The sequence below is a fragment of the Lepeophtheirus salmonis genome, chromosome 13, assembly GCF_016086655.4.
Source record: "Lepeophtheirus salmonis chromosome 13, UVic_Lsal_1.4, whole genome shotgun sequence".
NCBI classification, from domain to species: domain Eukaryota; kingdom Metazoa; phylum Arthropoda; class Copepoda; order Siphonostomatoida; family Caligidae; genus Lepeophtheirus; species Lepeophtheirus salmonis.
In genome coordinates this window covers 24373639-24401083 of record NC_052143.2, presented here as the reverse complement: position 1 = coordinate 24401083, position 27445 = coordinate 24373639, and the positions used below count along the sequence as shown (strand labels likewise).

The following is a 27445-nucleotide window of genomic DNA, read 5'->3' as shown; positions in this document are numbered from 1 at the left end:
AAGGATAAAACGGTTATTTCTTTTGCTCCTCTTTCTTTTTTGTTCATTATTTAAGAGGTCCTCGTGGTGTTAACTTCTCACTTTGAAATAAGTATTATCGCCCACGGGTTAAATTGTATTAAAAATGTATCATAAAATAAATATAATTATAATATTTTTCATGCACTAATGCTGTTTTAAATGTAGAAGGCTCACCTCTTTATATCAGTAATTAATATTCTCCCCCAAAATCATGTAACAGGCAGTTGGTGGTAACAAGGGTCTTAATTTAGTAATATCATATGTCTCACCGACCCCCCCCCCCTTCTCCTCGCGCTCATTTTTTCTTTGCAATAATGTAAATTCTAGCTCTAAGATACATGTAAAAAAATATCATTCATGGGCCATAGTTATATAATAATAAATGCACTCCTTTTGAAGCGTATATTAAACACATTTCAGTTGACACCCTACATAATATTTCTTCATCAAACTGTTTTCCTTTTTCCAGCTGTTGTTATTTTTTCATTCATTCTATGTCTAGCAGCAAGACTTTAGGAGTCACATTCATAGCATTAAAGCGACAGCAAATATGCTGATTTTCATGCCTTTTTTTGTCCTATCAGTTTTTTTAATTTTTCATCCTCTAATTTTTAAGGACTACCCCTTTTCTTATTACTGTATATAATTATTAAGTAAACATATATTTTTGATAATTCTCTTTATGTCTTTTTTGCGGAACAAAATTATGTATTATTAACCATGGACTAAAACACAAGACCTTGTTTACCAACGTCTGCCAGATTGTTATCCAATGCATTTGAAAGTTGTAATTAGAGGAAAGTACATAATGTTCTCAGGTACGTTTTCTAGAGAGCTCCAGCTATTCCTCGTCCCATATCATATTTTTTAGTTCAATCCACCCACGCCACACATTTGATCCTTTAATTCAATCCAGAATCATGAGTAAAACATCAAATTCAGCTCCGAACTCTGCGAGACAAATTAATGGTCATCGAAATGCAAGACGAAAGGTTCCTTTGATATCTTTTTCTGAAATGGAAAAGAATCCTATGTATAGAATGTTAAAGGTAAGGTTTATATATGTATGTACATAAATGATGATATATTATTCGGTTCTACGTTGAATGTGGTAATGAATGGATATGAATAAGTCTAGTAAGGAACATGAGAAAGCTGATTTTTGTTGCTTAGTAATAGGTATACTTACATATATCTATGTAATTTACGTCAATGAAACATAATTACTGCTAAAAATGCATTATTTTATCATACAATTAGACTGTACATTTATTACAATGTATATTTGGGCACCTATTCTCATGTTTAATAGAATTAAAGATAACAATTACTATGAATAGTTTATAATAGTGTTAAGACTCAGTTCAAGACCATTTTTTCGGGTTCGGTTTGAAGGGATTTTTCTAGACCGATCTGCGCCGATCTTTTTGTCCAGATCGCTGTTTGAAACCGTGGACCGAAATTTCCTTGTCTAAAAAAGATCAAAACGGATTGTTACTGTAGACCAAATTTTAGTACGAGACCTGTTCAGACTGAAGATTCACAAAAATAGTAAAAATAATAACGGTATCAGACGGGAAAACAAGACAAGTTTCTAACCATTATTTGATACAACAAGGGTACTGTAAAATATCCAAATAATCATATTAGTAAATATTAATCATCTGTTGAGCCCTTGGCCCTCCACTTTTGAAAAACAATAACAGGGAACAGCTGCAGGAATAGTCCCAAAAATTAATAAACGAATCTTGAAGTTTAAAAATAAAGACCAGTTGGTCCCCAATGAATTTAAAAAATCGAATCGAAAAGAAGGAGGAAAATTTAACATTTCGATCATGTTACAAGCGAAAGATTAGTTACCATGGGGATCAACAAATCTGTAGATGACATTTGAACAGCACATTAGTCCGCTCAAGAAACTGATTAGTTTAATCAAAATAAATGTGTCAAGAAAATTTTATTTGTCTTTTGGTGTGGCTTGGGGAAAAAAAAGTTTGGGAACCATTGTCTTATGAGACATATGTTTACAAAGTTTCGTGTAATATCATCTAGTCAAGCCTGATAATTATTTAGTTTTATATTATATAAAGGTTTCTCAAGCTTTTGAACTTATACTTGCCTGAGATTTTGAGATCTTAAGTCAATTTACTACATAAAAATATAAGAAAATTGTATTTCAGTTCAGAAAATTCGTTTACAAATAATCCAAGTCCCAGGAGATGCCTTTAAGGAACATTTCATGCCTATGAAGAATATGGGAGTGTATTTTTATCACTAAAGGACTAATGGGATTTTCTCTTATATGCATTTCCTCCTTCCAGCGGTTATAGACTGTGCTCTTTGGATATCTGAGCATCTTATTGATTTACGCTAGTCTGAGTCTTGTGCAAGCAAATTCGTGTTACTACGGGTCTCCTACATCGTAATCACGTGTTTTGATTCAAAAGTTACACAACTAACTTAAAACTTAGGCTCAATTTCTCACTATAAAATGAAATAACCAATTTAAATACTTTCCCTATTTTTCAGGATGTAGTTAAATATGGTCTGGATTTACCTGAACGACCCTGTAAATACTTACTTTATTTTACCAAATTTTACAATTCTTATCCATTTTTCTATAGGCAAAAGGGAATATTTTTTTTATCAAACCTTTTCCTCCCACTGCAAAGAGGAGAAAAAAACAACAATAAGGAGTTCATTCCATGGGCCAGTGGTAGGGGAGGCCACGAGAAATTAGAAATAAATTTAGAAAAACATAAAAAATGTTATATAAAAAAGGTAATTCAGAAAAACCTGGGGGAAAAAAAAGCCATAAAAATTAAATAAAGATTGATCTTCAGTAAAAAAAAATTCTTAACTTATTTAAAAAAAATACAAGATCCTAAATTCCTGTAACAAATAGTAAATATATAAAAAAAAAATTTTGTAAATGTTCAGCGTAGGAAAATTTTGTAAATGTTCAGCGTAGGAAAATAATCTCGTTCCGCTACTGCCTAGGATTAATCAAACTCTAGGTATGGAACACAAAACTACTAAGCCCATCTCATCATAAAGAATGCAATAGCTATTCCGTTTCTTGTGGCTTGAAGGTAGATATTAACCCTCAATTAATTATACTCAGCCTTGGCTATTTCGAGTATAATTACCATCGAGGGTTTGTACATTCATTTATAAAAAGTATTCTTTCAGGAATTGTGGTTTATGAGGAATTGAAACACTCGAACAACGCACGTAATCTTAGATATTGTAGTACACTAAATTAATATAATTTTTTTACATTGTTTTTAGTGGGAAATAAAAAGATTTATTGACTACTAAACAAACGTCTATCAAAGTGAACACACAAATATGATTATTTACCTTTCGAACGAAGCAGAAATCCTTCTAACATGAACAAAAAAGCTAAATTGTAAAAAAAAAATGTTTTGCTTTTCACTCAAGTATATATTTTGTTTATAGCAAAAGTAAATTTATTTTTATGACTCAGTGCTACAAATAAGAAAAAAAAAATTGCTATTTATATTTTGATTTTTAATTATAGGAAATATCGATTAAATAGATTTACTGATATACAAAGTGCTTTTTATACATACATTTCAAATGGTCAAGAAAGTATCAGAAATGTTTCGATTTCGCTATAACCATGTCAATATTAAATTAATCAAAGAAATACTTAGATACATATCATTGAAGTTTTTTCTTTTTTTATTATTATATTCCTACCTTAACACTCTCAATACTGAGTCAATACTTATTTGTAATAAATATAAGAATTAACTTAATATTTTCTTATCAAATTATAAATCATACACGAAGATTAAATTAATGTCTTATGATCTAACAAAGTAGGTAAAAACAGGAATAACAGGGGCTGTAGCCAAATCAAGGAATGTTTGTATAAATACTCACGTTGTAGAGAAAATTATCATGAGGAAACATGAAGGATTTTTTTGTAGGATAAAATTTCTAAGAAGAAGCTTATTATATCAACCAGCCAAATAAAAATTTAAAAAATTTTATTTATATTTAGCCTATTGATGTTAAAATTCTAAATTGAAACGATTTACTATAAACTATAGTTATATAATAGGTAAATTACTATTGTAAACCTGTCCATTTGATGTAAATATAATCAAATCGGAACCCTCTTTTGACACTTTTGAAAATGCAACATATAATTGATTATGGAAAATTACTGATTTTGGTAAATATAAAGAAATTTTTTCAAATGTTTGCCCCTGTGATTTATTCATTGCCATTGCTAATTTGCCATGTTCCTTCTTCAACCATAATGAAGATTGAAGATACATACTAAGATTAACTCGCTCATTCTCATCCTAATTCCTTTTTTAAATTTTTATTTAATATACGTTCTTCCTTTTTCTATAAGTACAATAATTTGCATTTTTAATTTTTATGGTGCATTTTTGAATTGACAATTCAAAAAAATTTGATACATGATCTTGTTGTAAAATCAACTTATTAGCAAAAAATCAAACTTCCCTTCAGAGCACTGGAATAGTGTTTGATCAGAATTAAACAAGCCTTACGTACGAAACTCTAAATTCTTAACAACTTTTATTTAGATATAAAGTCTGTATTTGTCTCCGTTTTTGAAATAAATGCGTTTTTATCATTGTTTTTCTAAGTGGGACGTACATCACACAAAACTCTCAAATAATAAAATTTAATATGATGTAGGATTTAGGAAATACCCGGTGGGGCAACATAACTTACTTTTTTATCATGCGTGGCAAACAAGCTGTAAAAGTAGTACTGGGATAAACGTGGGTTTGTTTTAGAGGCGATATTCTAAAGTTTTCTTCAAAGTACAGTCAGTCGCATTCATGGGTTGGAGTAGTGAGGAACGCGCATTTGTTGTCGAAAATAAATATTGTGAAACATTGGTTGGGCATAATACTTTATAAAATTGGAATAAATGCATTTAAGTTGCTGAGTTTTTATGTTGCGATTTATGAAATTCTGTTAATTGCTTTAATTTCTAATATGCAAAAAATGATTTTTAAATTCATTTTCATAATTCAAAATTTGCAAAATTCTTTGAACGAAAATAACTCAATGGATAATGTTGCTAGAGAGCTATTGATAAACGTCAGATCTTGCGTCATACAAGGATTTTAAATCGGTACCATTTGTTCAACTTAGGTAATTCTAACTGGATTTATTCCGGAAAGCCCAAAAATATAAAGGTCTTTGCAGAATCCCCAATAATTAATTGAAAAAAAAATCAACAAATATTAAATTAACAAAATTCGGGGTATGGCCAATGGGGGACATCACCTTTCTAATATGATTTTCAAAACGGTCTAAAAAAACCTTTAAATATATATTATCATTATGAAACAAAAATAAAACTTTTCTGATTTGTAAACCTTGTTTAATTACTTTTTGTAAAAGCATAGTTATGTTGTTGTAGCCTGTACAATGAAGTTAAAAAAGAAAAAGGCTTTCATGGCCTTATCTCACTTACATACAAATTTACCGTCTATTTTGATGTATGTTGTCGTGTTTTCTGCTTCTTCTCCTTATCAGTGTTCTGAACGTTGATTGGTTGAAAAGCTGGGTGTAGGCTGGTGTTAAACCTCCCTTATAGACTATTAGAGTTGGGAAAAAATGAGATGTCAGGTGGGAAATTTGGATTATTTATGTAATCACTGTCCAAAAATTAAAGGTTGCTGTTAAACAAAAATGTTATTTCATAGAAATGCCTTTTTAAAAAGAAAGAAATATTACTTTCTAATGTTGGCACAGTATTTTAAACAGACCAGAAAAGGTTTGACATTTTTTATAAATTCAAAATTTTTCTATTAAACATTCTTCCACAAACTTTGGATAAATAAATTGAAGGGGGAAGGTGGACTTATTTTTATGACGCTCCAGTTAGGGGCTATGGAAAAATTTTCAATTCGAACCCGTTATTTTCCTCAACTATCTGATATGATTTTAAAAACTGTGTAAAAAAAACTTTTAGTGTGTACTATTAGGACTTATCAAACGGAAAAAACGTTTTTCATTTATAAAACTTGTTTTATTGTCATTTAGAAAAAGGAAGATATGTAATTGCACCCTGTATATGAACTGGAAACCTTTGAAATTACTCATGGATGTCGGGCAATATTATTAATGTAAGACTTAGAAATTGAATGATACAAACTTATAATATGTATGTGGGATCCTAAGGGATATTTACAAATTTTAATTGTATGGTTTTTGCTGAAATTTTTCAAAATACAATATCCCACAATTTTTCACGGAATCTCTTATTCCTGAAGGATTCTTAGCACTTGGATGCAATATATTCTTTGTCATAAAATATAAAAATTATATTTGAATTAGAGGTGGATCAAGACTGGAAATATTGGGTTAAAAGGTGTCGGGTTTCGGGCCAAAATATGATAATCTATGCAATAAAGGTAATTCAATATATATTAATTACTGTTTAAAAGGTCTTTCATAGTAGGTTGAATCAATTTTTCCATAGATCCTTCCAGTTCTTTCGTATGGCATTATTGGCATGTACCTAGAGTGTAACGTATTTTCCTTTTTATTATTCGGACCACGTGTTTTTCGGCCTTGGCGAAATGAGGTTTGGATGACGGGCTTACAAGTTCCGTCCTAAACCAAATCCACCTCTAATTTGAATCATTGAAATATTGTAAAACTGATCGTGTATTGTACAATTACAAACAAAAAAACCACTAAATAAATATATTTCAACGAAAAAATGATTTATTTTTTTTTGGGGGTATGGGTTGGGGATTATTGTGTCAAACAATACTAAGCTTTAAATATAAGTTTATAACCTGAAAATAAGGTGAATTGAAAGAAAATAAATAGGGCCATCTATATGTGAAGCACGGGACTTTTTAACTCATTTATTACTTATATGTGTAATTATCCGGGCATCCGCAGGATTATATTTTAGAGAGGGCTTGTTTTTGGAAAAAAAAATTAATTAAAAAAGAAAACTTTTGGAAAAAAAATTCAAAAATTAAATTTCAAATATTAAATTTTTTTTAAATAAATTTTTGAAAAAAAAAAATTCAAATATTAAATTTTAAAGAATATCAAAAATCCACAGTTATTCATACAAAAATAAAAAAATTATAATATTACATTTTTTGAAAAAAAAATCAAAAATCCACAGCTGCTGACAGAAAATTAAATTTTTTAGGAAAAAAAATGAATGATTATTTTCTTGAATATTTGGAGGGAAGGCTACAGCCCCCAGCCCACCCATTACGGATGCCCCTGATTATGTAATTTTTTTTCTAAGATGTACATATTCAATAGTATATCGTATTCATAATAATTCTGTAAAATAATTAATGACAGAGTATGAGATGACATAAATTCTAAACAAGGGTCAATAATTTATATAAATGAATATAAATCAAAAACTTTAGTTAAATGAATATTGTACTAAATGTACATATGTAATATACATATGAAAAATGAAATACATGGATAATATCTAAATAATCAATCTGCCTATAATAATTAACAGTTATTAACGAAAAAAACAGCATATGTTTATCCTTCGGACAGTCGAGGTATCAATGTTATAAAAAAGCTCCACGAAGGAAATGCTAGTAAATAGCCGATATTGAGTTGTTTTCTGATATAATAAAGGTATCAACCTGTAAATAGGAATTATGTGTATATATGTATAAATATATGAAATAAAGAGTCAGTCTGTTCTAAGTATTTTAAGTGTATTTATTAGATAGTTCTAAACATAAAATGGTACAGTCGGTAAAATCGTTAAGATCGAGTTAACAGAAAGATTCAAGAATGCATACGAAGGATGAATTAGAAGAAGAGCATCGAGGTTTGATAGATAAGGTCAAAATGTCAGAAGGAAATCTAACATTGGTCAATGAAAATAAGAAGAATGATCTGACGAGGAGAATGATGATGCTCTTGATGGAAGAGCAAAAGCGAGCTCGTGAAGAGTCCATCTCAAGAGATGAACATCACCATGAAATGGTGGAAAGAATGTTTAAAGCATTTAATTGTAAAAATTGTGACTAAAGTAGAAGAACGACCTTTGGAGGAAGAAAGTGTCACAAAAATAAATCAAGAAATGAAATACTTATAAAATCTCCACCTCAGGTTAAAGAAAACATAGAATATAAAGAATTTGTAAATTGGAAGACTTTATGAGATAATTATGTGTTATCTCTTGGATTTGGGGATCAAAATGAAATAAAGAAAATGACAGTTTTTATGTCATTTTACTGTCCGAAAATGCTGGATAAGGTAGAGTATGCCATGTATATCAAAATGGATGGAGAAAATTCTTGGATCAAATTGAAAATTGACCAAATAAGAAAATTACGGTAGTATTGAAACCGGTCAAGTTAGTGGCAAAGAAGCAGAGTGAAGATAAGTGCTTTGATTCATTTTACACGGCTTTATGTTTGATATTTGTTTGAGTATGGAGGAAACCATTACTTGGTATATGGAGATCGTCTTTCAGGATATCCTCATGTAAAGAAATATAAAAAAAGTTCCATTTTCCTGGAGAAGTAATGGTGGCATTAAATCAACCTTTCCTCCAAAAATATACGAAAAAAAGGGGCAAAATCATCTGGTATTTAGGCGTATAAGTCAGTCATACCATCTCATATTTATCTCTTTAAGTCCTTCCAACTATCATTGTCATATTATTTCTCCACAATTTTTAAAATTAATTATCCAACACATCGGTCAATGTGACCCGGGCTAGATAGAAAAACAACATTTTTTTGCCAAAATTCATTTTTATTCATCAATATAATCTCCTTTTAGAACAATACAATCATTCCAACGTTTCTCTATCTTTTCGATACCACGGGTGTAGAACGATTTATCGAAACTTTCAAAATATGCTTCAGTTTCGGCAATCACTTCCTTATCTGAGCCAAATATCTTTCCACAGGGCATCTTTATGAGTTCTGAGAAGCGTCAGTAGTCGCTGGGGTCAGATCTGAAGAATTCAGTGAGTGCAGTAGCAATTCGAAACCCGATTCGACCAATTTGGCATTGTCTTGGTGATAGAGCATCTTTTTTTTTCTTCAAATGAGGTATTTTCTGGGTAATTTCGAACTTGAAACGATCCAACAAACCGATATAATAGTCTCTGTTGATTTTTTTTCCATGTTCCAAGTTGTCAATTAATAAAATTCCATCCTAATCCCAAAATATAGAGGGCATGACCTTCCCAGCCGATGTTTGAGTCTTTGGACAGCTTTCTCCGTCTACACACCACTCAGAAGACTACCGTTTTGATTCTGGAGTGAAGTGGTGAATCCATGTTTCATCGATTGGGATGCACCGATGCAAAAACTCCTTCTTATTTAGCGTGATCATCTCCAAACAGCTCTTTGAATCATCTGCTCGTTGTTGCTTTTGCTCTGGTGTGAGCCAACGCGGCACCCATTTGGAAAACAGCTTTTTCATACCCTAATGTTCGTGTATGATGGTGTAAACACTGCCTTTTGATAACTTCAAAATGTCAGCTATGTATTGCAACTTCACATTGCGATTGCCCATGACGATTTTCAATGTTTTCCGGAATAACTGCCTCATTTGGTCGACCAGGGCGTTCAGGATCATCGGTGTCCGTACGACTACGTTTGAAATCGGCAAACCATCGTTTGATGGATTTTTTCGATGGGGCAGAGTCCGAATAACATTTTTCAAGCCAAGTTTTGGCTTGAACGGTGGTTTTCCCCATCAAAAAGCAATGATAAATCAACACACGAAATTTCTTAGAATCCATCGTTTTTAAGAATCACAAAAGTAGCGTCACTTAACCCACTGTAACTCCATAAATAATAAAACAAACGTCATGAAATTTTGAGAGTAACCTTTTGAATGTTTGTACTTCCGAAAAATCTTTTGTTATTTTGTTAGTGGCGCCATATAGTAGTTAGGCCTGGGAATTATTGACCGATGTCTTATATTATTCAGAATAATAAAATCTTTAATAGTATTTTATTCGAGACATAATTATAAAATTACTCTGTAATATTAAATTAAAAGCATAGCTATACAATTGGATTTTTATATGGTAGCCAAAAAACTTTCATAGGAATAATAAAATGGCCAATATGTATATAAATATTATACGACGAGGGATCAACAATAAATTGTATTCTTGTCCTGTTGGAAACCTAGCATAAGTTTTGAAGACCTTATTACCTCCTTTATTCAACAAAAAGAATAAATTATGAAATAGCTATGAAGTATCCAGCAAGACGAAGGAATCGACAGTTGACAACATAAAATAAGGTATTTTTGTGTTAGTGACCGAAATTATTTTGAGGATTTAATAAGTTTGATCCACTTAAAATCATAACAGTCTCAGACCAGTCTAAGATTTTGAGACCGAATCGCAACACTAATATTAATATATTTTAGTTTTCATCCATTTAATAATGTATAGAATAATATTTTTTTTTTTAAAGGCAGTACCTAGATGAAGCGATATATATTTAATATAATTGCTGTATGTAATTGGATATTTATGTAAGGTAACGGTGTTAGTAGGTATTTATAATATAAATATTGTTTAAATTACATGTATAAGTTCGTACACAATATACAGATATTTTTTTCCTGCTTTATTTTCCAAAAAATAAATAACATTATTTTTCTTAAAGTTGAAGATTTTATCAAAAATTATTTAGTAAATGTTTCTTTTTAAATATGGGCTCATTTGACCTTCAATTATAGAATATACATTTCTGTAAAGCTATTTAATTTTTTTGGGGGGGGTCTTAAGACTGAAAGAACCAGCCATTTTATTGTTATTATATTCTACCCAAAGTTATCAAAGTAACAATATATTTTTAGTACAGAATGGTCTATTAAAATCTGAAAACTTTGAATTTTAAACTTCAATGAGATATAATTTTTAATTGATAATAGAATTTCAATAAAATTAATTCTATAAATAGTGACTTTGAAGACCTAGGTGTTTGGATGTTGGACACTGCAGGCCTTCTCCCCGACATGCAGCCAAAAAGTCTAGTCCAGGGGAAGGGTGCATGAGGGCTGTAGGGGGCCAAAAGTGAAGAAAAAAAAGAGTACAAAGGAGGAGATGGGCTTCTTTCATCCCTGGTGTCAAAAATGGCCTCTCCAAAATCAAAAGGTTACTTCTACCTCCTTTTATTTATATATATAGCTCTCTGGATAGTCTGGTGTGAAATCTCGAGATCTCTTGCATGGGTCTTCAAGGACTTGAGGTGATTGGCCTGGGCTGCTTTCTTTAACTCCTCCGGGTCCAGTTTGGTGTTTTTGCTAAATCCCTTCTCCACTCCAAGGTTTCAGACTTGCTCACGGTGTAGACAGTGGTCCTGTAAACACCCAACTGCTTGAAGTATGCGAATGGAAATTTGTCGATCACATTTAAGTGTCATTTTCTCGATTTGTACGTTAGCTAGAAACTCAGATTTGTTTTGTTTTATAACTAATTGTTTATGCTTTAATATGTCGAAATATGAATTAATTTAAATCACTCAAACTTAATTAATTATGGAATAAGTAAGTGTTCAGATTTCAATGAACCATCCGGCTGGTACAAGTCCTCAAATTAAAGATAGTTCAATAAGAAAATTGTTGTTGAAGCTTGATAATGTAGCATTTTTGTTTTTTTCTTAAATCTTATATACATTTACTAGCTAAGGATACCTGGCGCTGCTTGGGTGAAAGAGGGATCGAGAAATCAGATTGACAAAAGTCAATACTATTTTTTTTTTAATGTTTAGACCTTTTCGGTGTGGGCATGCATTATCATATACATATGTATTATTATTAATTCAAAAAATAAAAAATTGTACTGTAAACTTGAAATAACTTAGTAACATATATGCATAAAAAAATTTGTCTAGATGAGAAGCACAGTTTTATTTTTATCAAAAATTGTCAAATCGAAATTTGAGAAGAAAATTGGAAAAAAAGAGTCGTAAATAGGATTTATTTGCATTGTAAAGATAAAAACAAAACTACCAATATTTTGTTAGTACTTGCAAAAAAAAATTGCAAAAAATATATAATAAAATGCTCCTTAAATTGGACATACTATTTTTTGAAGCGTTAGAGTCTTAAAACAGATGTATTGAGGATCATTGGGATCCTTAGCTTAGACAGGGACTCCCTGGCTTGGTTAAAAGTAACACATAAAGAGGTAAAAAAAATGTCGTTTAAAAGTTATCATAGAAGCGGTTGCTGAGCATTATACGCATTTAACCATATTCAATCTCATAATGATGAATCTATTAAAATTTAAAATATCAATTAGTAAATAACTCATTATTAAAAACTAAAATTATAATTTTACGTTATTATATTTAGCTATTGGTACTATCGATAAGTTAGATAAAATTTAATTATATATAAATTATGCATCAATTGACTGAAACCTTGAATGCCCCTTTCTCAAAGCAATATAATTTGGCATATTGTTCTTTGTTCATGAAAGTGATGGGGTAAAATTTTCAGCTTACATTTCAAAGGGGAATTTTAATCTCCATTCGTTCAACAAAATCATTATTTCAAAGTAACAAGGATAATTGAATGAAATTCATTTTAACAACTCATCCAAATCAATATTCTCACGGATTCGCACCATCACAGGAAACAATACTCATCCATCCCAGTGGAAGCCCTCAGAAACTAAAAGCTTTTTTGATACAATACTAAAGACGTTTAGCGAAAAACGCTCAGAACTTATGACTTAACCTAATATGCCTTGTATGCAGATTGCATCGAAAACATGTTGTGAGAGTTATGACTCCTCTAACACAATGTTCAATTTTTCAGAGTTACCATGTTAATTTTGTTTTACATACTGAAAATGCTTACGATTTCCAATCATTATTCAACTATTACATTGTTTAAATACTAAAGGGTTGCTGAAGGATCTGGTCTTATCTGCTTAACTTTTTGAAATTGACTTATAACTACTGTATTTATGTTAGGTTTATTTAGAGCATTGTGTAAATATTTTTGTATTACTTGTCTGATTGTAACTTTTATCAATGCAATAATGTCCTTTCTGGCAGATTACTAGTTATAACATAAATGTATAGTGCAACTTTTGTATTTTGCCTTCTGAACAATTTTGTACTGTTCAGATAGAACATTTTTGTTCTAAAGCAACTAAATATGTAAACGTATTTAACCTCATAAACAAAGTTCAATGTCAATCAAACAACTGTTTGAATTTACCCATAATACATAAATATTCATTAATGTGTTGTCAAAAACAAACGAGTTATGTTCCATGGTTACCAAACATTAACATACCAAAAAGTTTCCTCATTATCTACGCTTTAGTTAATTGAAGTCGTGTGGGAAGGGAAGAAATAAATTACTAATTGTCTATCTAAATTTATTTGAAAAATAAGGTAAGTCCAGTTCTTAAAAACGTGAAAATTAAAAATAAACCTAAAAAGCTTGGATATTGAACGGCGTTCATTGTTTAATGCTTGAACATAGAAAAATAGGACAACTAACGGAATACATCTTTGAATAGCGTTTACTTAGCCCTTCAATTCTTCGTTCCCTTTTTATTATTCTCAGAATACATCTTTTACACCCAGACCAAAGCTTAAATCAAGTGATGAAATGATGACTACGAGATCTATTTTGTCCAAATTTAGTTGGCTTTGGGAATACTTTTGTATTCACCAAACTCTGTAGGTACATAAATAACAAAGCAATCTTGAAAAATAGGCTTTTGGATAAAATTGATAATATAGTCGGCATTGGGTTGGGTTGGTCTGCAGAGTTATGTATATATATATTTTTTTTTAGGGGAGGGGGAGGTGGTTACAGCACCCCAGCCCACCTCCTACGGGCACATCTGTTTGGGCATTCCTAATATTTAAATTTGGAGTGGAACGAGATCTAGCTCGATACCTAGGAGAGAGAATTTTCTTTGCCCACAGTATAAATTACATCCCTAATCAACATTTTCCAATGTTGTATATTTTTGGTTACATAAATACCCTTTATTGATTATAATTCCCATGCTGTTACATAAATATCTTCGGGCAACAAGTCTATAATGACTTTTTTGAATCAGGGTTTACACTTTTTTACTACATATGTATATCCATACATAATCCTCAACTACAAGTAAAATCAGAACAGTTAATAATTATGACAGCTTTTAGAATCACGTATCCACAAACAAATGCATATATTTTGATTACACCTGTTTAGTAGGAGCAGGGTATAGATTCTTATTAAGTTGTAATTGTTATTAATTGAGCATCACTATGTACAGATGTTCTTGTACCCCTGAAATTATTTTTGTTGCAAATATGCATTATAGCTAAAAAAAAACGCCTTTATGTATAACCTTTAACAAAAATGTATCAAATTGCATTTTTTTTAAAGATCTGAAACAGCCCAATTGCTAAGTGTGAACATATATTTGTATGTTTTTGCATTAGTAATGACACTAAGTAGATAATTACTAATTAGTAGTTTTTAAAAAATCAAAAAATTATTATTTTTAAATTATTTTTCTTTTATGATACCTTTTACACTATAATATTTTTTCAAATAAAAAAAACAAACATTTATGGGTTAAAACTGATTCTGAAACATCATGATTGATCTTTACCACACTTATTCTCTATGTATATCTGTAATTATGATGTTTCAGAATCAAGTTTAAAAGAAATGGACGAAAAGTGTCTATAACTGTACATTAGGTTTATTTTTCAACTTTTTTCGAATTTTGATTACGGCTAGTAAGGAAAAGTTGTAATATGATAAGAAAATAATTTATGCAAAATTTCTTTGCAATATGATGACATCTTTAGGTTTGACAGGAGAGAATATGTATTTATTTACTCCATAAAGATTAAAATAACGCATTAATCATTAATGTATTTGGATAAATATTACTCTAACCTAAAGAGACTATAAGGGAAAGAGAATTGGTTTTATTGTCTCTAATTCTGATTCGTCTAAAATTATGTATATCCCCTTTTTCATCTTTTCTGCAGTTCATTGTTATATCACGTTTTTTTGACTAAGATTAATCTAATAGAAGGCAACATTTCGGACAGAGTTATGTATTTTTCTTTAGAATAAACCAGAAACATAAACTAATAATTAAAACCATAGTTTATAGTATCTGAATCATAATTATACTCTAAAAAATTATCAAAGGTATTTTAAGTTTTATCTAAAGCTACCTTGTGCAGCAAAAAGAGGGAACAACATAAAAAAATTAATTGTTTCTTTCTGAAAATATAGAAAATGAAACCAAACCTCAGCACTACCTTGATACAATTGCCATAGAATAATGAGTTCGAAACTTAGATTTTTTTTTGTATATACTTTAACTATATATCAGTAAAAATAACAAACAATGTAATTTTTTTTAATATTTTGATTGAAGAGAAAGCCACTTCATTGTTTCTCGTCTTTTCATTGTGTTGTTCTTTTCGTTTTTAGAAAGCCCCACTTTTATTATTTCCTGGAAATCATAAAATGAAAGAAAAATAAATATATCAATCAACGATAACAAGATTAAAACACTATACACTGTTGTCAGTCGTTGCCAAAACAAGGAAGTAATACTAAATATATTTATACTTATATGATTAATTATATTTTTGATGAGGCAACGAATACATGTTATTGAATTAATCTCCGTATTCTATCATTAAGTAAAACATTTTAGTGACTAAGTACAATTTAGACTCTATTGAGCAGAAGTAGGAAAAAGTCTGTGCTCACAAGTCCAAGTCCTTGAACTTTCTTATTAAGCCCAGTTTGTTCCCTCACATTCCCTTGAAGTTCATTCTAGTCCATGATATGAACATAAAGTCACTCTTCTTTTCATACATATGAGTATTATATTTAAAAATCCAAGTTATAAAATAGACACAGCCATTTTTTATAAATCATTTAATTTTAATTGATTAATTCAACAGGCTTTAAAAGTTAATATCTATATTAGTAAAGCAAAGGTTATCTGTATGATGTATGAGCCTTTGAACCAAATGAAAGCATTTTGATTCAGAATTAATAATTTAGTGATTTTAGTTAAATCTCAGAGGCGTTTTGCATGTAGCATAGAGCGTCGATCCAGGGTGGACTGTATATAGTGCACCCTATTGAAGATCATTGACATATTTTTGATGTAAGAAAAAACAATGTGGTTGTATTAATGAAACATTGCAAGCTTGTACAGGTAGCATCGAGAATGTTTCTGTTTCTTTTGTTATTGCTCTCTTATCTATATCATAATTCATATGCATTTACTTTATATCTTAGATTTGAATAAAATATAAACAACACAGGTATGTAAAAATTAGTCTATCTGTATGTCTATTAGCCGACGCTTAACTATTCAGGCAATACCGGGTACTGCCCCCAGTCTGTTAAAAAGAGGTACAAAATATTAGATTAAAGTCTTGTCAACTTTAATAAAATTAAAAGTATATCAGGCTCAAGACAGAAAGCATTTCAAAATTCACATATGTATAATGTATTACCTTCATTAAGTTTGACAAATTGTTTAGCTAACTGATGGAATTTCAAAGATGTATTATACTTGCCAATCATTGCTTTGGTTTGCGATGTATCGCTAAACAAATATTCATCAAAACGCTAATTTATTCATCCTTAAGGTATCAAAGTTGGATTAAGTTACAGATACAAACTTTCATTTCTGAGATGGTCTACTATCAATAATATTTATAATATACAAAATTTGAGAAAAATCCGTTTCCTTTTAAAAATTTATAATGGAATGACCCATGTGCATTTATTTACTAGTACTTTATGATATCCTAATATTTAGGTATTTATGTTTTATTTACCAGTGGCGTCAATTCAGTCGCTAAGGTATGGCAAAATTGAGGTATGTTGATGAAATACATACTAAGTTTTCATCAATGTTTTCTGGAGGTCCAACTACAACTAGCAACTGCCATATCTAGCTAGTATTGGGTCAGTCCTTATTTATTTGGTTCAGTCCAGTCTTATGAACAGCAATTGGGATCATTACATAAGAATGTCAGTCCTTCGAACTCTCAGTGGTAGAACTGGTTAAAAAAGAAGATATAAAGTTGAGTGACGTCATCAAGGATAGAACTTTATTAGTGTTGTTAACCATTCTTAAAACTATGTATGCATATGATCAATATAAAATAAAGTATTTAACGTTAATTTACTTTTTAATGAGAATGGACTGGACTATTATACTTAATACTCTATGTGAAGCCTTTTTGGTGTAGAGAAAATTTTTATACCATGAAGAAAAAACAATTGCAAATAAAACGCGAAAGAGAACTTGAAGTAGAAAGGTTTGTACGTAAAAGCAATATTCAAGTAATAAGGAAAACAACTAACGGAAATGCCATTCTAGTATTTGCTACCGTATTGTTAGTTTTTTTGATAAGCATCAAAGGGCTTATTATGGTTTCCTCAACTGAAAGTATTAAAAACTTAAAAGAGATTTGGTAGAAGAGGTAGTTGTTACTAAGAATGCATATATTTCCAATGTTTATCAGGATAATGATTAAGAATTATGACAAACTTTGATCCTTTATAAAAAATACTTAAAAGTTTTACTCAACGAATTCAATGTGTAAACTGATGCATGTATGTACATTGTACATACTTTATAATGGCTTTAGTAATAATGATGCACTGTAGAGAGTGCTTTAAAATGAGGAACTTTTTCAAGGACTGATAATAGGGACGAGACAGGGCAATACTGATTTGAATTATCATATTAAGGACAAGTACAACCCTATTGTTAAAATTAGCCACTAGCCAACAGGATTAGTCAAAAAAAAATTCTAGCCCAGAATACCACAAATATTGGATCCATTTTAGACTAATACAGAAGTAGTATAGAAGTCCTTTTGTTTTAAAATTGGTAAGTTTAAGTTTAATATTTCCTTAAATAAAGGAATGTAATCATTTTCTGGGGTTTTAATATCCTTGATAATGAACTTTAAAGTATGCTGATATTATTTGTCGTATATACATACATAATATATATTAATTCCATTAGGTTGCCCCAATAAATATTAAGTAATTTTTTATTACATCTTTTTACTAAAAAGGCAAACTATTTAAAGTATGCACACTTATGATTTTTACTTCTAATGTAATTTGCATTTGAGTATAAAATGTCCTTTCAAAGCTCAAGTCATAGTCAAGGGTTATCTTTGGAAAAAAAAAAATAATATTAGTATATCTGTTGTAACAGTACAAAAAATAATAGTGTATACATTGTAAAAAAAATATTATATTTGTTTTCGGGACACCCTAATGTTCTTATGTGTATTACATTTCCTAGAAAGAGAGGCCTTTTTCTACTCTCTCTTTTACATACACGAGTTTTTTTATACTAGTAGTAGGCCTAATAGGCATTGAAAAAATATGCATGTATAAGAAAAGAATATAATATATACCCCACGCGGGGAATATATTATATTCTAACCCTTTCTATGGAAAGAAATAGACTTTTCTGTAATTTAGTTTTTATGTAACTCATGACTGTGACATAGTATTCCGAATTCTCCATGACCAATATCAAAATATGTTTTCCAAAAAAAGACTAAAAGCTCTTTTTTCTCGAAAGGAACGCTTTCCAGAGAAATTAGAAGAAGCCAAACGAAACAGGAACACTCTTTGTTTCCCTGACATTCAAACAATATCGGATGAGTGTGAACTAAATGAGGATTTTTTTGATGCTCACATACTGGAAGAGAGGCACGATGAAGGATGGTTTAAAAGCTCTAATCCAAGGCAAATAAGGAAGCATCTTCTTATTTTCAAATTTCATAAATCAATCATAGTTAATCATTCACAGCTTCCCTTTCCTCATATGATATTCTATTTTTGTTTCAAGAAATTCCCTCCCTTGTCTCTAAAGAGAGATATTTATTATTATTTTTTTGACATTTGTTCAATTTTTTTCCTCATAACTTCAATAAACATAGTATTGATTAATTGATTACATCCGAATGAAATTGACAAGAAGTGCTTCATTATTTGTTTGTTTTTTCAACCAAAAATGAAAGAATACCACTCATTGTTGAGTATGGGTCATCATATAATACTGGAAGGCCTGGTTCAGCTGGAGATCTTGGTTACAGGGAACAAAGGCCTCCTACTGAGTCATTAAAGCTTATTTCAGGTCCGGAGTATCAGCCATCTTTTGTCAAAGGACTACATAGTTGTGAAATTTTGGCCTCTGCCTATGGAGTAAATGATGTAAGTATAAGTTTTTTTATGATATTTAAGCTTATTTGACTCGGTTTTATTTTTTACCTCAATCAATCTTGGAAAGGACTACTAAAATTTTAATCAACATAGATTCATAGGCTTAAAGAACTAAAAATAAGGACTTTTTGATGTACAAGAATATCAGTAGGGTCCTTTCTATCCAGTCAAAATCTGACAGGATCTCAAATTAAAAACCCTAACAGGAAGTCAAATTTATACCAAAAAATTCCAATACACCGTTACTTCATTTTATTATAATATAACCTTTGCTTTGAGCTTGGATTTGTCACATTTTCATGATGGTTTGCCATAACTATCCTTTAAAATACTTTTGAATTTTGCCATGATACGAGCTGACAGTCGTGCAGAACGTTAAACACTCCTTATACATAAGATCTACGTAACCCAAAAAATATTTCGGGTTTCCCAGAGACAAATCCATAATCTAAGTAGTAAAATGATAATAATAATTTTCTTAGAAACTAATGAGGATACGGGAGTACTTTTTTGTCCGCTAGGGACGCTGGGGTTGCCATGAATTACTTTATAACTAACATTAATATGAATGTACTATTTTAATTGAATTAACAGGATACATTCTGAAAGGAGAATAAAAAATTGCATATGTCACGAGTTATAATGATAAAATAACATCCTCTGTGGTATCTCAGAAGTAACATCTTGTGAAAAAATTAGTTATCTCGTAGTAAGACTACCCATTTCGACACATTGTTTATAGCTTCGCTGGGAGTAATAAATATATTAGTCATTAACAGCTTATCCAGATATAAATAGTGCTTAATTCTTCAATATAAAGAATAGACCTTCATTTTATGTACATAAACAGTTAGTTACCTTACCTGTCTATAATTATATATGTAGACTTTCAAAAGTGACAGACAAAAGTTGCAACAGTTAGGTACATATTATTATATAATTTATGTTTTCAAGATCAAAATTAGCACTTAGGGAAAGAGCTTCTTAATATTGTCACGAATAAGTTTGTAGGGGGAAAATACTTAATATTACATTATTAAAAATATTTTTTACCTAATATTCTAATGATATGTACATTAATCAAATACTTTGCTACAGTATAACCTATCTAAAAAATTACATGGTTTTTATCTGATTACACTGTTCAAGCAGGAAATAAAGCAATATACGTCGAGAGCCCTACTAATTTAGGATTTTCATGAAACTATTGTATTTCAAACAATATAATTTTTACAATTATTATTTTATTTAGAAACCCCGCTTCCAAAATAGTTCCATAGACTTGAGATTTATTTTCTTCATGCCTTGACAGGGACGTCCGGAGAATTGGTTTTTGGATTTTTTTTGGAAAAAAAATAAATTAAAATACTTAAAAAAAAAAGTCAAAAATGTCGAAATTACATTTTTAGGAAAAAAAATCTCAAAATGTAAATTTCAAATATTAAATCATTTGGAAAATAATTTCAAAAATCTACAATTATTTACAAAAAATTAAATTGTTTGTAATAAAATTTTTAGAAAAAAAATTCGAATATTGAATTTTTTGAATAAAAATTTCGAAAATCTATAGCTATTCACAAAAAGTTAAATGTTTTGGAAAAAAATTTCGAAAATTTATTTAAATTTTTGAAAAAAAATTCAAATATTAAATTTTCTAATAATAAGCTAAATTTCCTTAATGTGGAAGGGGGTACTGCCCTCTAGCCCACCCCTGTGGACCCTCCTGCTTGATGTAACTTATAATTAATCTTATTTTGCAGAATTTCAACCAATATAATATGTACGTTCTTGATAAGCCCATGGTTCCGAAGTACTCACAAATAACCACATCTCACAAATCCTCATCCTCTTCACTAGCGAGTCGATCTCTTGCGCCCTCAACCGCCTCCACTGGTATATCCGCCCCTTCCGCCTCATTAACAGCAGCACAGAGAAGGAAAACATTGACAAAACAAAAGAAGATAGAGTCCATTGAGAGGGTCAAGAAGTCAAATCCACGTCAATACTCTGCTGATTCTGGATATGAATCCCCTAGGGTTGCTTCTGTTCATTCACATTTTGAACTACCACCTCGTGTTACAACCTATATGGAGTAAGCATTTGTATTTTTTTAAATAATTTCTAAACAATTAAACCTTCATGATGAGAAAATAATTAGTATTACATAATTGTATAGAAAGGAAGTCATTTTGCCAGATTGATTTCGTAATACCCTTTTGTTTCATTGGTACATAGATATATATTCATATATGTAAGTCTACTCATTAATCTAAAACTGCATTAATGCATGTACGAGTATATGATATGTACCCACATAATAAATAAACACAATATGTCTATTGTAATATTCAACAAAAAAAAAGTAATGAAGATCCATTAGCAAATGAATTTGGACAAACTTAATTTTCATATAAGAAGAAAATATGTGTTGCGTAAACATAAAAACAGTCCTTTTAGTTCTTTATTGAAAAAATAAAATCAGCTGTAGGTCTTTCAGGAGTTCCGAAATACAGTATTTCGTCAAAAAATTGTTATGCTTATCAAAGCCGGTGACAATCTCTCGGTGAATGCACGTAAGTTATGGATCATTAGGACCACTGTATACAACGCTAAGAATTATCTACAACGAAATCGAATCCTCTTTCGATCGTCCCAGGACGGGAAGACCAAAATTGGTCCTCAAAGGGAGTCTCATAAGGATTGTGATGGCAAAGATAGACACAAACCCTCGTGACGACATCCGGAAAATGGGCAGGGACCTCAGGGTTCACGAAACAGCTGTCTGACGCATTGTTAAAGATGATTTGGATCTCAAGTCTAGAATTGTTACCAATTTCAGGTTTGACGGCTTTACACAGACAAAAGAGGCTGGAACGATCGAAAATCCTCCTTAATAAATTGAAGAACCCCAATAGGGAAGTCCTCATTTTTTCGGATGCAAAAATTTACACAGTTGACCCAGTCAGCAACTCCCAGAGCCTTTGGTACATCGCCAAGACCCCCAAAGACGCTCCTCCCGAGGAAAAACTCAACGGGCGAACGAAACACCCAGCCAATGACATGATGCTTGTTGTCATTGGTTCAAATGCTAAGGCATTTCCACCGGTGTGGATAAAAGGGACCTTGAAAACCAATTAATATAAAATTATATTGGCCAAGAAGGTGCTTCCTGCCTTCAATGCAACCTACGGCATTGGAAATTGGGTATGTATGTACACAGGATGGAGCATCCGAAATTATCCATCTTCTTGCTTAGAGTTTGATAGTAAAGTTAGTAAAACATGCTCAGAGTGCAACTAATAGAGAAACTTTTGGTCCATGGACTATGTCACATAATAACTGAGCTCGATGGTCACAAAAATTGAGCTAACTTGTTTTCAGGTGTTCTAGATTATATGAATAATATATATCAACTTTATGAAGCGTTTATTTATTATAAATAGGGAAACTTGGGAAAATTACTTGTGGTAACATTCACCACTTTGAATTTAATTATAAATTCAGAAAAATAAGTACAAGTTACCCCCTGTGTGAAATGTATGAAAGTGTCGTTGATGATTTGCTTAATGATCAATTTTATGCTCATTGCATTACTAAATGATTATCTTAGGAATTAGTGATGAATAACCTCTTATAATGAAAATCGCCATTGTTTCTCATTCAATATGGCTCATATCGGCAAGTCATTTCGTATGACTCTACATCTCAAAGCATGGGTAAGCTGGAGATAATTGGTTTTGGAATTTTTTTTTGAAAAAAATCCTACAAATAAAATTTTTTGAAAAATTAATTGAAAAATTTAATTTTTTGGAAAAAAATTAAAAAATTGAATTGCACATACTAAATTTTTTTGTAAAAAATTTCAAAAATCTAAAGCTGTACATAAAAAATTACATTTCATGGAAAAAAATTTCAAATATTCAATTTTTTGGATAAAATATCAAAATCCACATCTAGTTCACAAGTATAACCTGAGAGTATTTTGAGATATCAGGAGCTTGATGCTCAAGGAAGCGGCCGTGATACTGCAAGCTCGGCGTCTGACCCAGAATAAAGCAACCTCCTCTTCATCTTATGAAAGAAGAGTGCCTAAATATATTAGTAGACTCCTACTCATGAAACCAACATTAGAATAATTCCTAAAATTTTAGTATCTTTATTTATTTTGTTTTCTATTAAGCAGAAGAGTTCTTAATTAATTCTAATTTCATAATATCCCAAGCAACGCCGGGTAAACCTACTCTAGTAGCTATGATTTTTTGAAAAATTTCTGGAAAAAATTTAATATTTGAAATTTTTTTTCCAAACATTTTTTTTACTGTTGATCCTTTAAAAAAATTTAATTTTTTGTGAGCAACTGTAAAATCTTGAAGTATATTTGATCAAAATTTAATATTTAAAAAAAAAATTATTTTTTTTCGAAAAACATTTAGTTTAGCTGAGTAGTTGCTATGATTTTTGCAATGCTCAACCTCTTCTTCAAAAAAATCCTCTCAGTGTTGTAGTCTGCATGCGTACAAAAATCACACTTCATTCATGTTAAATGATTGGGAAACAAACCCAAATAACTAAATCGGTTTCGTTATTTCAGTCTTGTATGGGCGGCGAATGCCCTCTTTATGCCTTCCCTTTTAATTACCCATCCGAATCCATCTGTTGGTCCTTTGGATTAGATTGTACTATACTAGTAAGCTCTTATCGGTCAACATCCACTGTTGAAATTGTAGTTAAACAACACCATTTTCCTCTAAGTGGTCGAGCAATTTATCTTTATACGACAAGATACTGAATATTTAAAAGTTAAAGGGGAAAGAAAGGAAGAATAAGGCAGAATTTCATGTTTTTTTTTTTTTTTTTTTTTTAAATTTACTATTATGGTAAATTAAAATCCCACTCTATTTTTCTTGTACACATATAGAATATAAGTAGGTTAAAGTTCTTACAAAAAATTGTTGAAATAGATTTTGAAGCTTGGCTCGGGCACCATTTCATCAACTTTGCAATAATGTTTTAATAGTAGTTTTTGCATATATGTTATTTTTTTTAATAAAATAGGAGTTAAAGCGTGTACTCTTTAAAAAAATAATGCATAGAAAAAATTAAATTGGTCTGTCCTAAATGGAGTTACGGCTTACTCAAGTTCCAAGGTATTTCAAAGAGGGGCACACTTTGAGATACTCCCAAACGGGCCCTCGCGCCTCTACAAGACTAAAATGTTACATATGTTGTAGTGATGGGACGATTCTAAAAAAAACTACCGATGCCAATTCCGATTTAATTTTTTAATATTTTAAATAATAGTTATAAAATACAATTTTGCCACCAGGAGTGTCCAGAGGATTATATTAGGGGAAGGGGGCTTTTTTTAGATTATTTTGAAGAAAAAAAAATTAAATAATAAATTTTTGATCAAAAATTTCTAATATACAATTTGATATATAATCTTTTTCAAAAATCTACAAAAAATCTTTTTTTTTTTTTGCTATTTATTTTTTTTAATCACTAAATAAATAAGTATCGGAATCGCATATTAAACATTATTTTTCTGATACCAATTCTATGATTTTTTTAGATTCGAATAATCGTCCTAATAATAATATTTTGTTTCTTTGATGCGGTAGACAATAGACATACTAACCAAAAATTATCAAAATCTGTGTAGATGATGGTAGACTTGCCCTTATATTGACTTTAAAGAAAGAAAAACTAACTTATTTTAATTAATGTTTATATTTAGAATGTGTACAATGTACATTGTTGAACATAAATCGAACTATAATCTTAAAGTTATTCTTTATTCATAGGTCGGAATGCTACTTGGCTAATTTACCTCGCTGTGATCAATTTATTGCTCATTTATGCAGAACCTTAAAACCTCTCATATCAGACCTAAAGTTTACAAAAAAAAGAGCCAGAGATGAAATCAACGAATTTGCAAAAGTTCTCCATCGACTTGCGCAAGAATCAGTTATTTCCTTCCCTCGATCAACAAAAATTGTCAATACAAGTCCTAGATTTCAAGAGTTCTTAAGGATATCTGTGGAAAAGTATGTTTGTTTATTAATATAAATATGTATAGTTTATATTTACATACATAATTTATCAATTAATATTAAATAGTGTCGTTGTTCAACTGGTCCATGAAAGAGTTTTCCCCGTGATTTGCCTCCTATCGAAGCGTGAGGATAGAGAATTGTCATCTTGCCTCCGCTTTTTAAGAGAGTCTGGTTTGTCAGCAGATCAGTTAGGTCTTCCAGAAGATTTTTGTATCCCATTATCAGCTGCAGTGAGAATATACCTCAAACAAATATTTCAAGCTCCCTTTTAATCATTTAATATATATGCTTAGATTGTAGAATTGTCAGCCTTAGATATGAAAACTACACCCTTGGATAGAATGACATGTATGTATGATTCAATTGAACAAATTGGAAATCATATACGGCACGCTATAGTTGAAGCAAGAGGTGAAGATGAAACTGGCTCTGTTCTTCGTAAGATACATTTTTGAGTTTATAATTTATCTTAACATAAATTTGCTCCACTATAGGACTGGATGATTTACCATATCCAAATGATGCAGAACTTATCATGCTATTAGCTACTGTTATAATACATGCCAGACCTAAGCATCTTATGGCTACATTAAACTATGCAGATGTATTTGCATGGTCCGTTCCCGCGGATATGATGTAATGTTTCTTTATACATACAACTTATGATTATATTTCATTTGAATACTAATTATCTATATTATAGAGAATGTGTGAAACTCATTCAGTCTGCCGTTGATCTCTTACGCAATGTTCAACCAGAGAAGTTACCACCTACTTCAGGGAAGCTAAAAAGAGACGTAAGCATGGAGGAAATCATTCAATTGGCTGATGAATTCGAACAAAGCTTTGATCGACAAGGTAATCGCCTTGAGCCAGTCAAATCTGCACTTGATATGCATCGAGAAAAGTTCACATTGAGGCTGGAACTCAGTTCTGAAGAAAAGAATCGAAAGCAGGAAGAGGCTTGGGCGCTACTGGATCGATGTCGATCTCCTTTAAATGAATCGGGGAGATTTAAAAGGTGTGTTTGTTAATAAGAATAAAAAGAGGTCACTCAGTCATGAGTTACTTATTGACAGAGCAACCAATTAATGTAGGCAAATACTCTTCTTAACCACTAACCACAAGGATAATAATATCCGACATACACCGTTTAACCCTTCTTTTACTTCCTCTTTTGCCAGAACTTATGGATTTGTAACATTTACATAATATCAATTAGCCTTAAAATGATCATTACGTGTTTTTTTTATATATTTTTAACAGGGGATTCCTTGCTCGAGTCCATGACAAGTTGATATGCTCTACAGACTCTGTAGAGATCGTAGACGAATAGGATATATTAGAATGATATCTTAAGGACCAATTAGAGAAATCTAATTCAACAATGAAGATCACATTCTCTACATAGCTTCCTTCACAAATCCATGAGACGGACATTTTATAGGATAAGGAAGTGATTATGCATATTTGAGTATGATAATTATTTCATGAACAATACATACACATTTCAAATGAAATTTTATCATACATCCTACATTCATACATAAAATACATACGGTACACAAATTCTGTTGATCAGAATTGAAGATACAATATTATAAACAATATAAGTCATTCTAAAGTAAGTCAGCAGTATTTTTAACTTATTATTATTCATATAGTTTATTGATTGTTTTATGTAGATTCTTTATATTTATTGGAAAAATCTATTTTTAAAACAAAGTACAATGTGTTTTATTTTCCTTCTTTTAAAGGAGATACTGTTGTTTTTATAGACACTATTGGTAGAGTCCTAAAAAAAATATGACATGTCCGTATGCTAAAAAAAAACCCAAAATTGTCGTGGTTACAATTACAATTTGAATTATGTTTTGAAGGAGAGCAGCTCAGCTGTCATAACGTTTCATTAGATTAGATATGAGCAGCTAGAAGATGAAGGGAATAAATGCAAATCCCTCACTCATCGAGCAAGGATATTGGGAAGAATAATATATCCGATTCGATTCTCAATTCTACACTGAGTCCATCAAGGACTTATCCCCCCTAAAAATCCTCAGTCTTACTCTCCGTATATTATGAGCATA

At 30.6% G+C, this 27445-nt stretch overlaps 1 protein-coding gene and 1 long non-coding RNA gene across 3 annotated transcripts; both read left to right on the top strand.

Annotated features, from left to right (window-relative positions):
* Positions 1-490: 490 nt before the first annotated feature.
* Positions 491-27083, top strand: LOC121128007 (uncharacterized). Of its 2 annotated transcripts, XM_040723584.2 has the most exons (11): positions 491-839; positions 938-1070; positions 18659-18825; positions 19101-19293; positions 21063-21394; positions 25107-25349; positions 25423-25588; positions 25652-25796; positions 25853-25994; positions 26062-26379; positions 26625-27083. In XM_040723584.2, the coding sequence occupies exons 2-11, from the start codon at positions 942-944 to the stop codon at positions 26692-26694; spliced, it is 1905 nt and encodes a 634-aa protein (XP_040579518.1). In that variant the 5' UTR covers positions 491-839; positions 938-941; the 3' UTR covers positions 26695-27083. The 2 variants fall into 2 exon arrangements, with proteins under 2 accessions (XP_040579518.1, XP_040579519.1); XM_040723585.1 differs by lacking the exons at positions 491-839; positions 18659-18825; positions 19101-19293 and having other exon boundaries at positions 942-1070.
* Positions 7733-9881, top strand: LOC139906920 (uncharacterized). The gene is made up of 2 exons (XR_011783119.1): positions 7733-9113; positions 9197-9881. It is a non-coding gene; the product is annotated as an uncharacterized lncRNA (long non-coding RNA).
* Positions 27084-27445: the final 362 nt, after the last annotated feature.

Bases quoted from the DNA above. Each gene is read 5' to 3' on its own strand.
- LOC121128007 (XM_040723584.2), top strand. From the start codon at position 942: ATGAGTAAAACATCAAATTCAGCTCCGAACTCTGCGAGACAAATTAAT. The intron at 19,294-21,062 runs GTAAGTATAAGT...CTTATTTTGCAG, and splicing joins CTGCCTATGGAGTAAATGAT to AATTTCAACCAATATAATAT. The intron at 25,995-26,061 runs GTAATGTTTCTT...TCTATATTATAG, and splicing joins TCCGTTCCCGCGGATATGAT to AGAATGTGTGAAACTCATTC.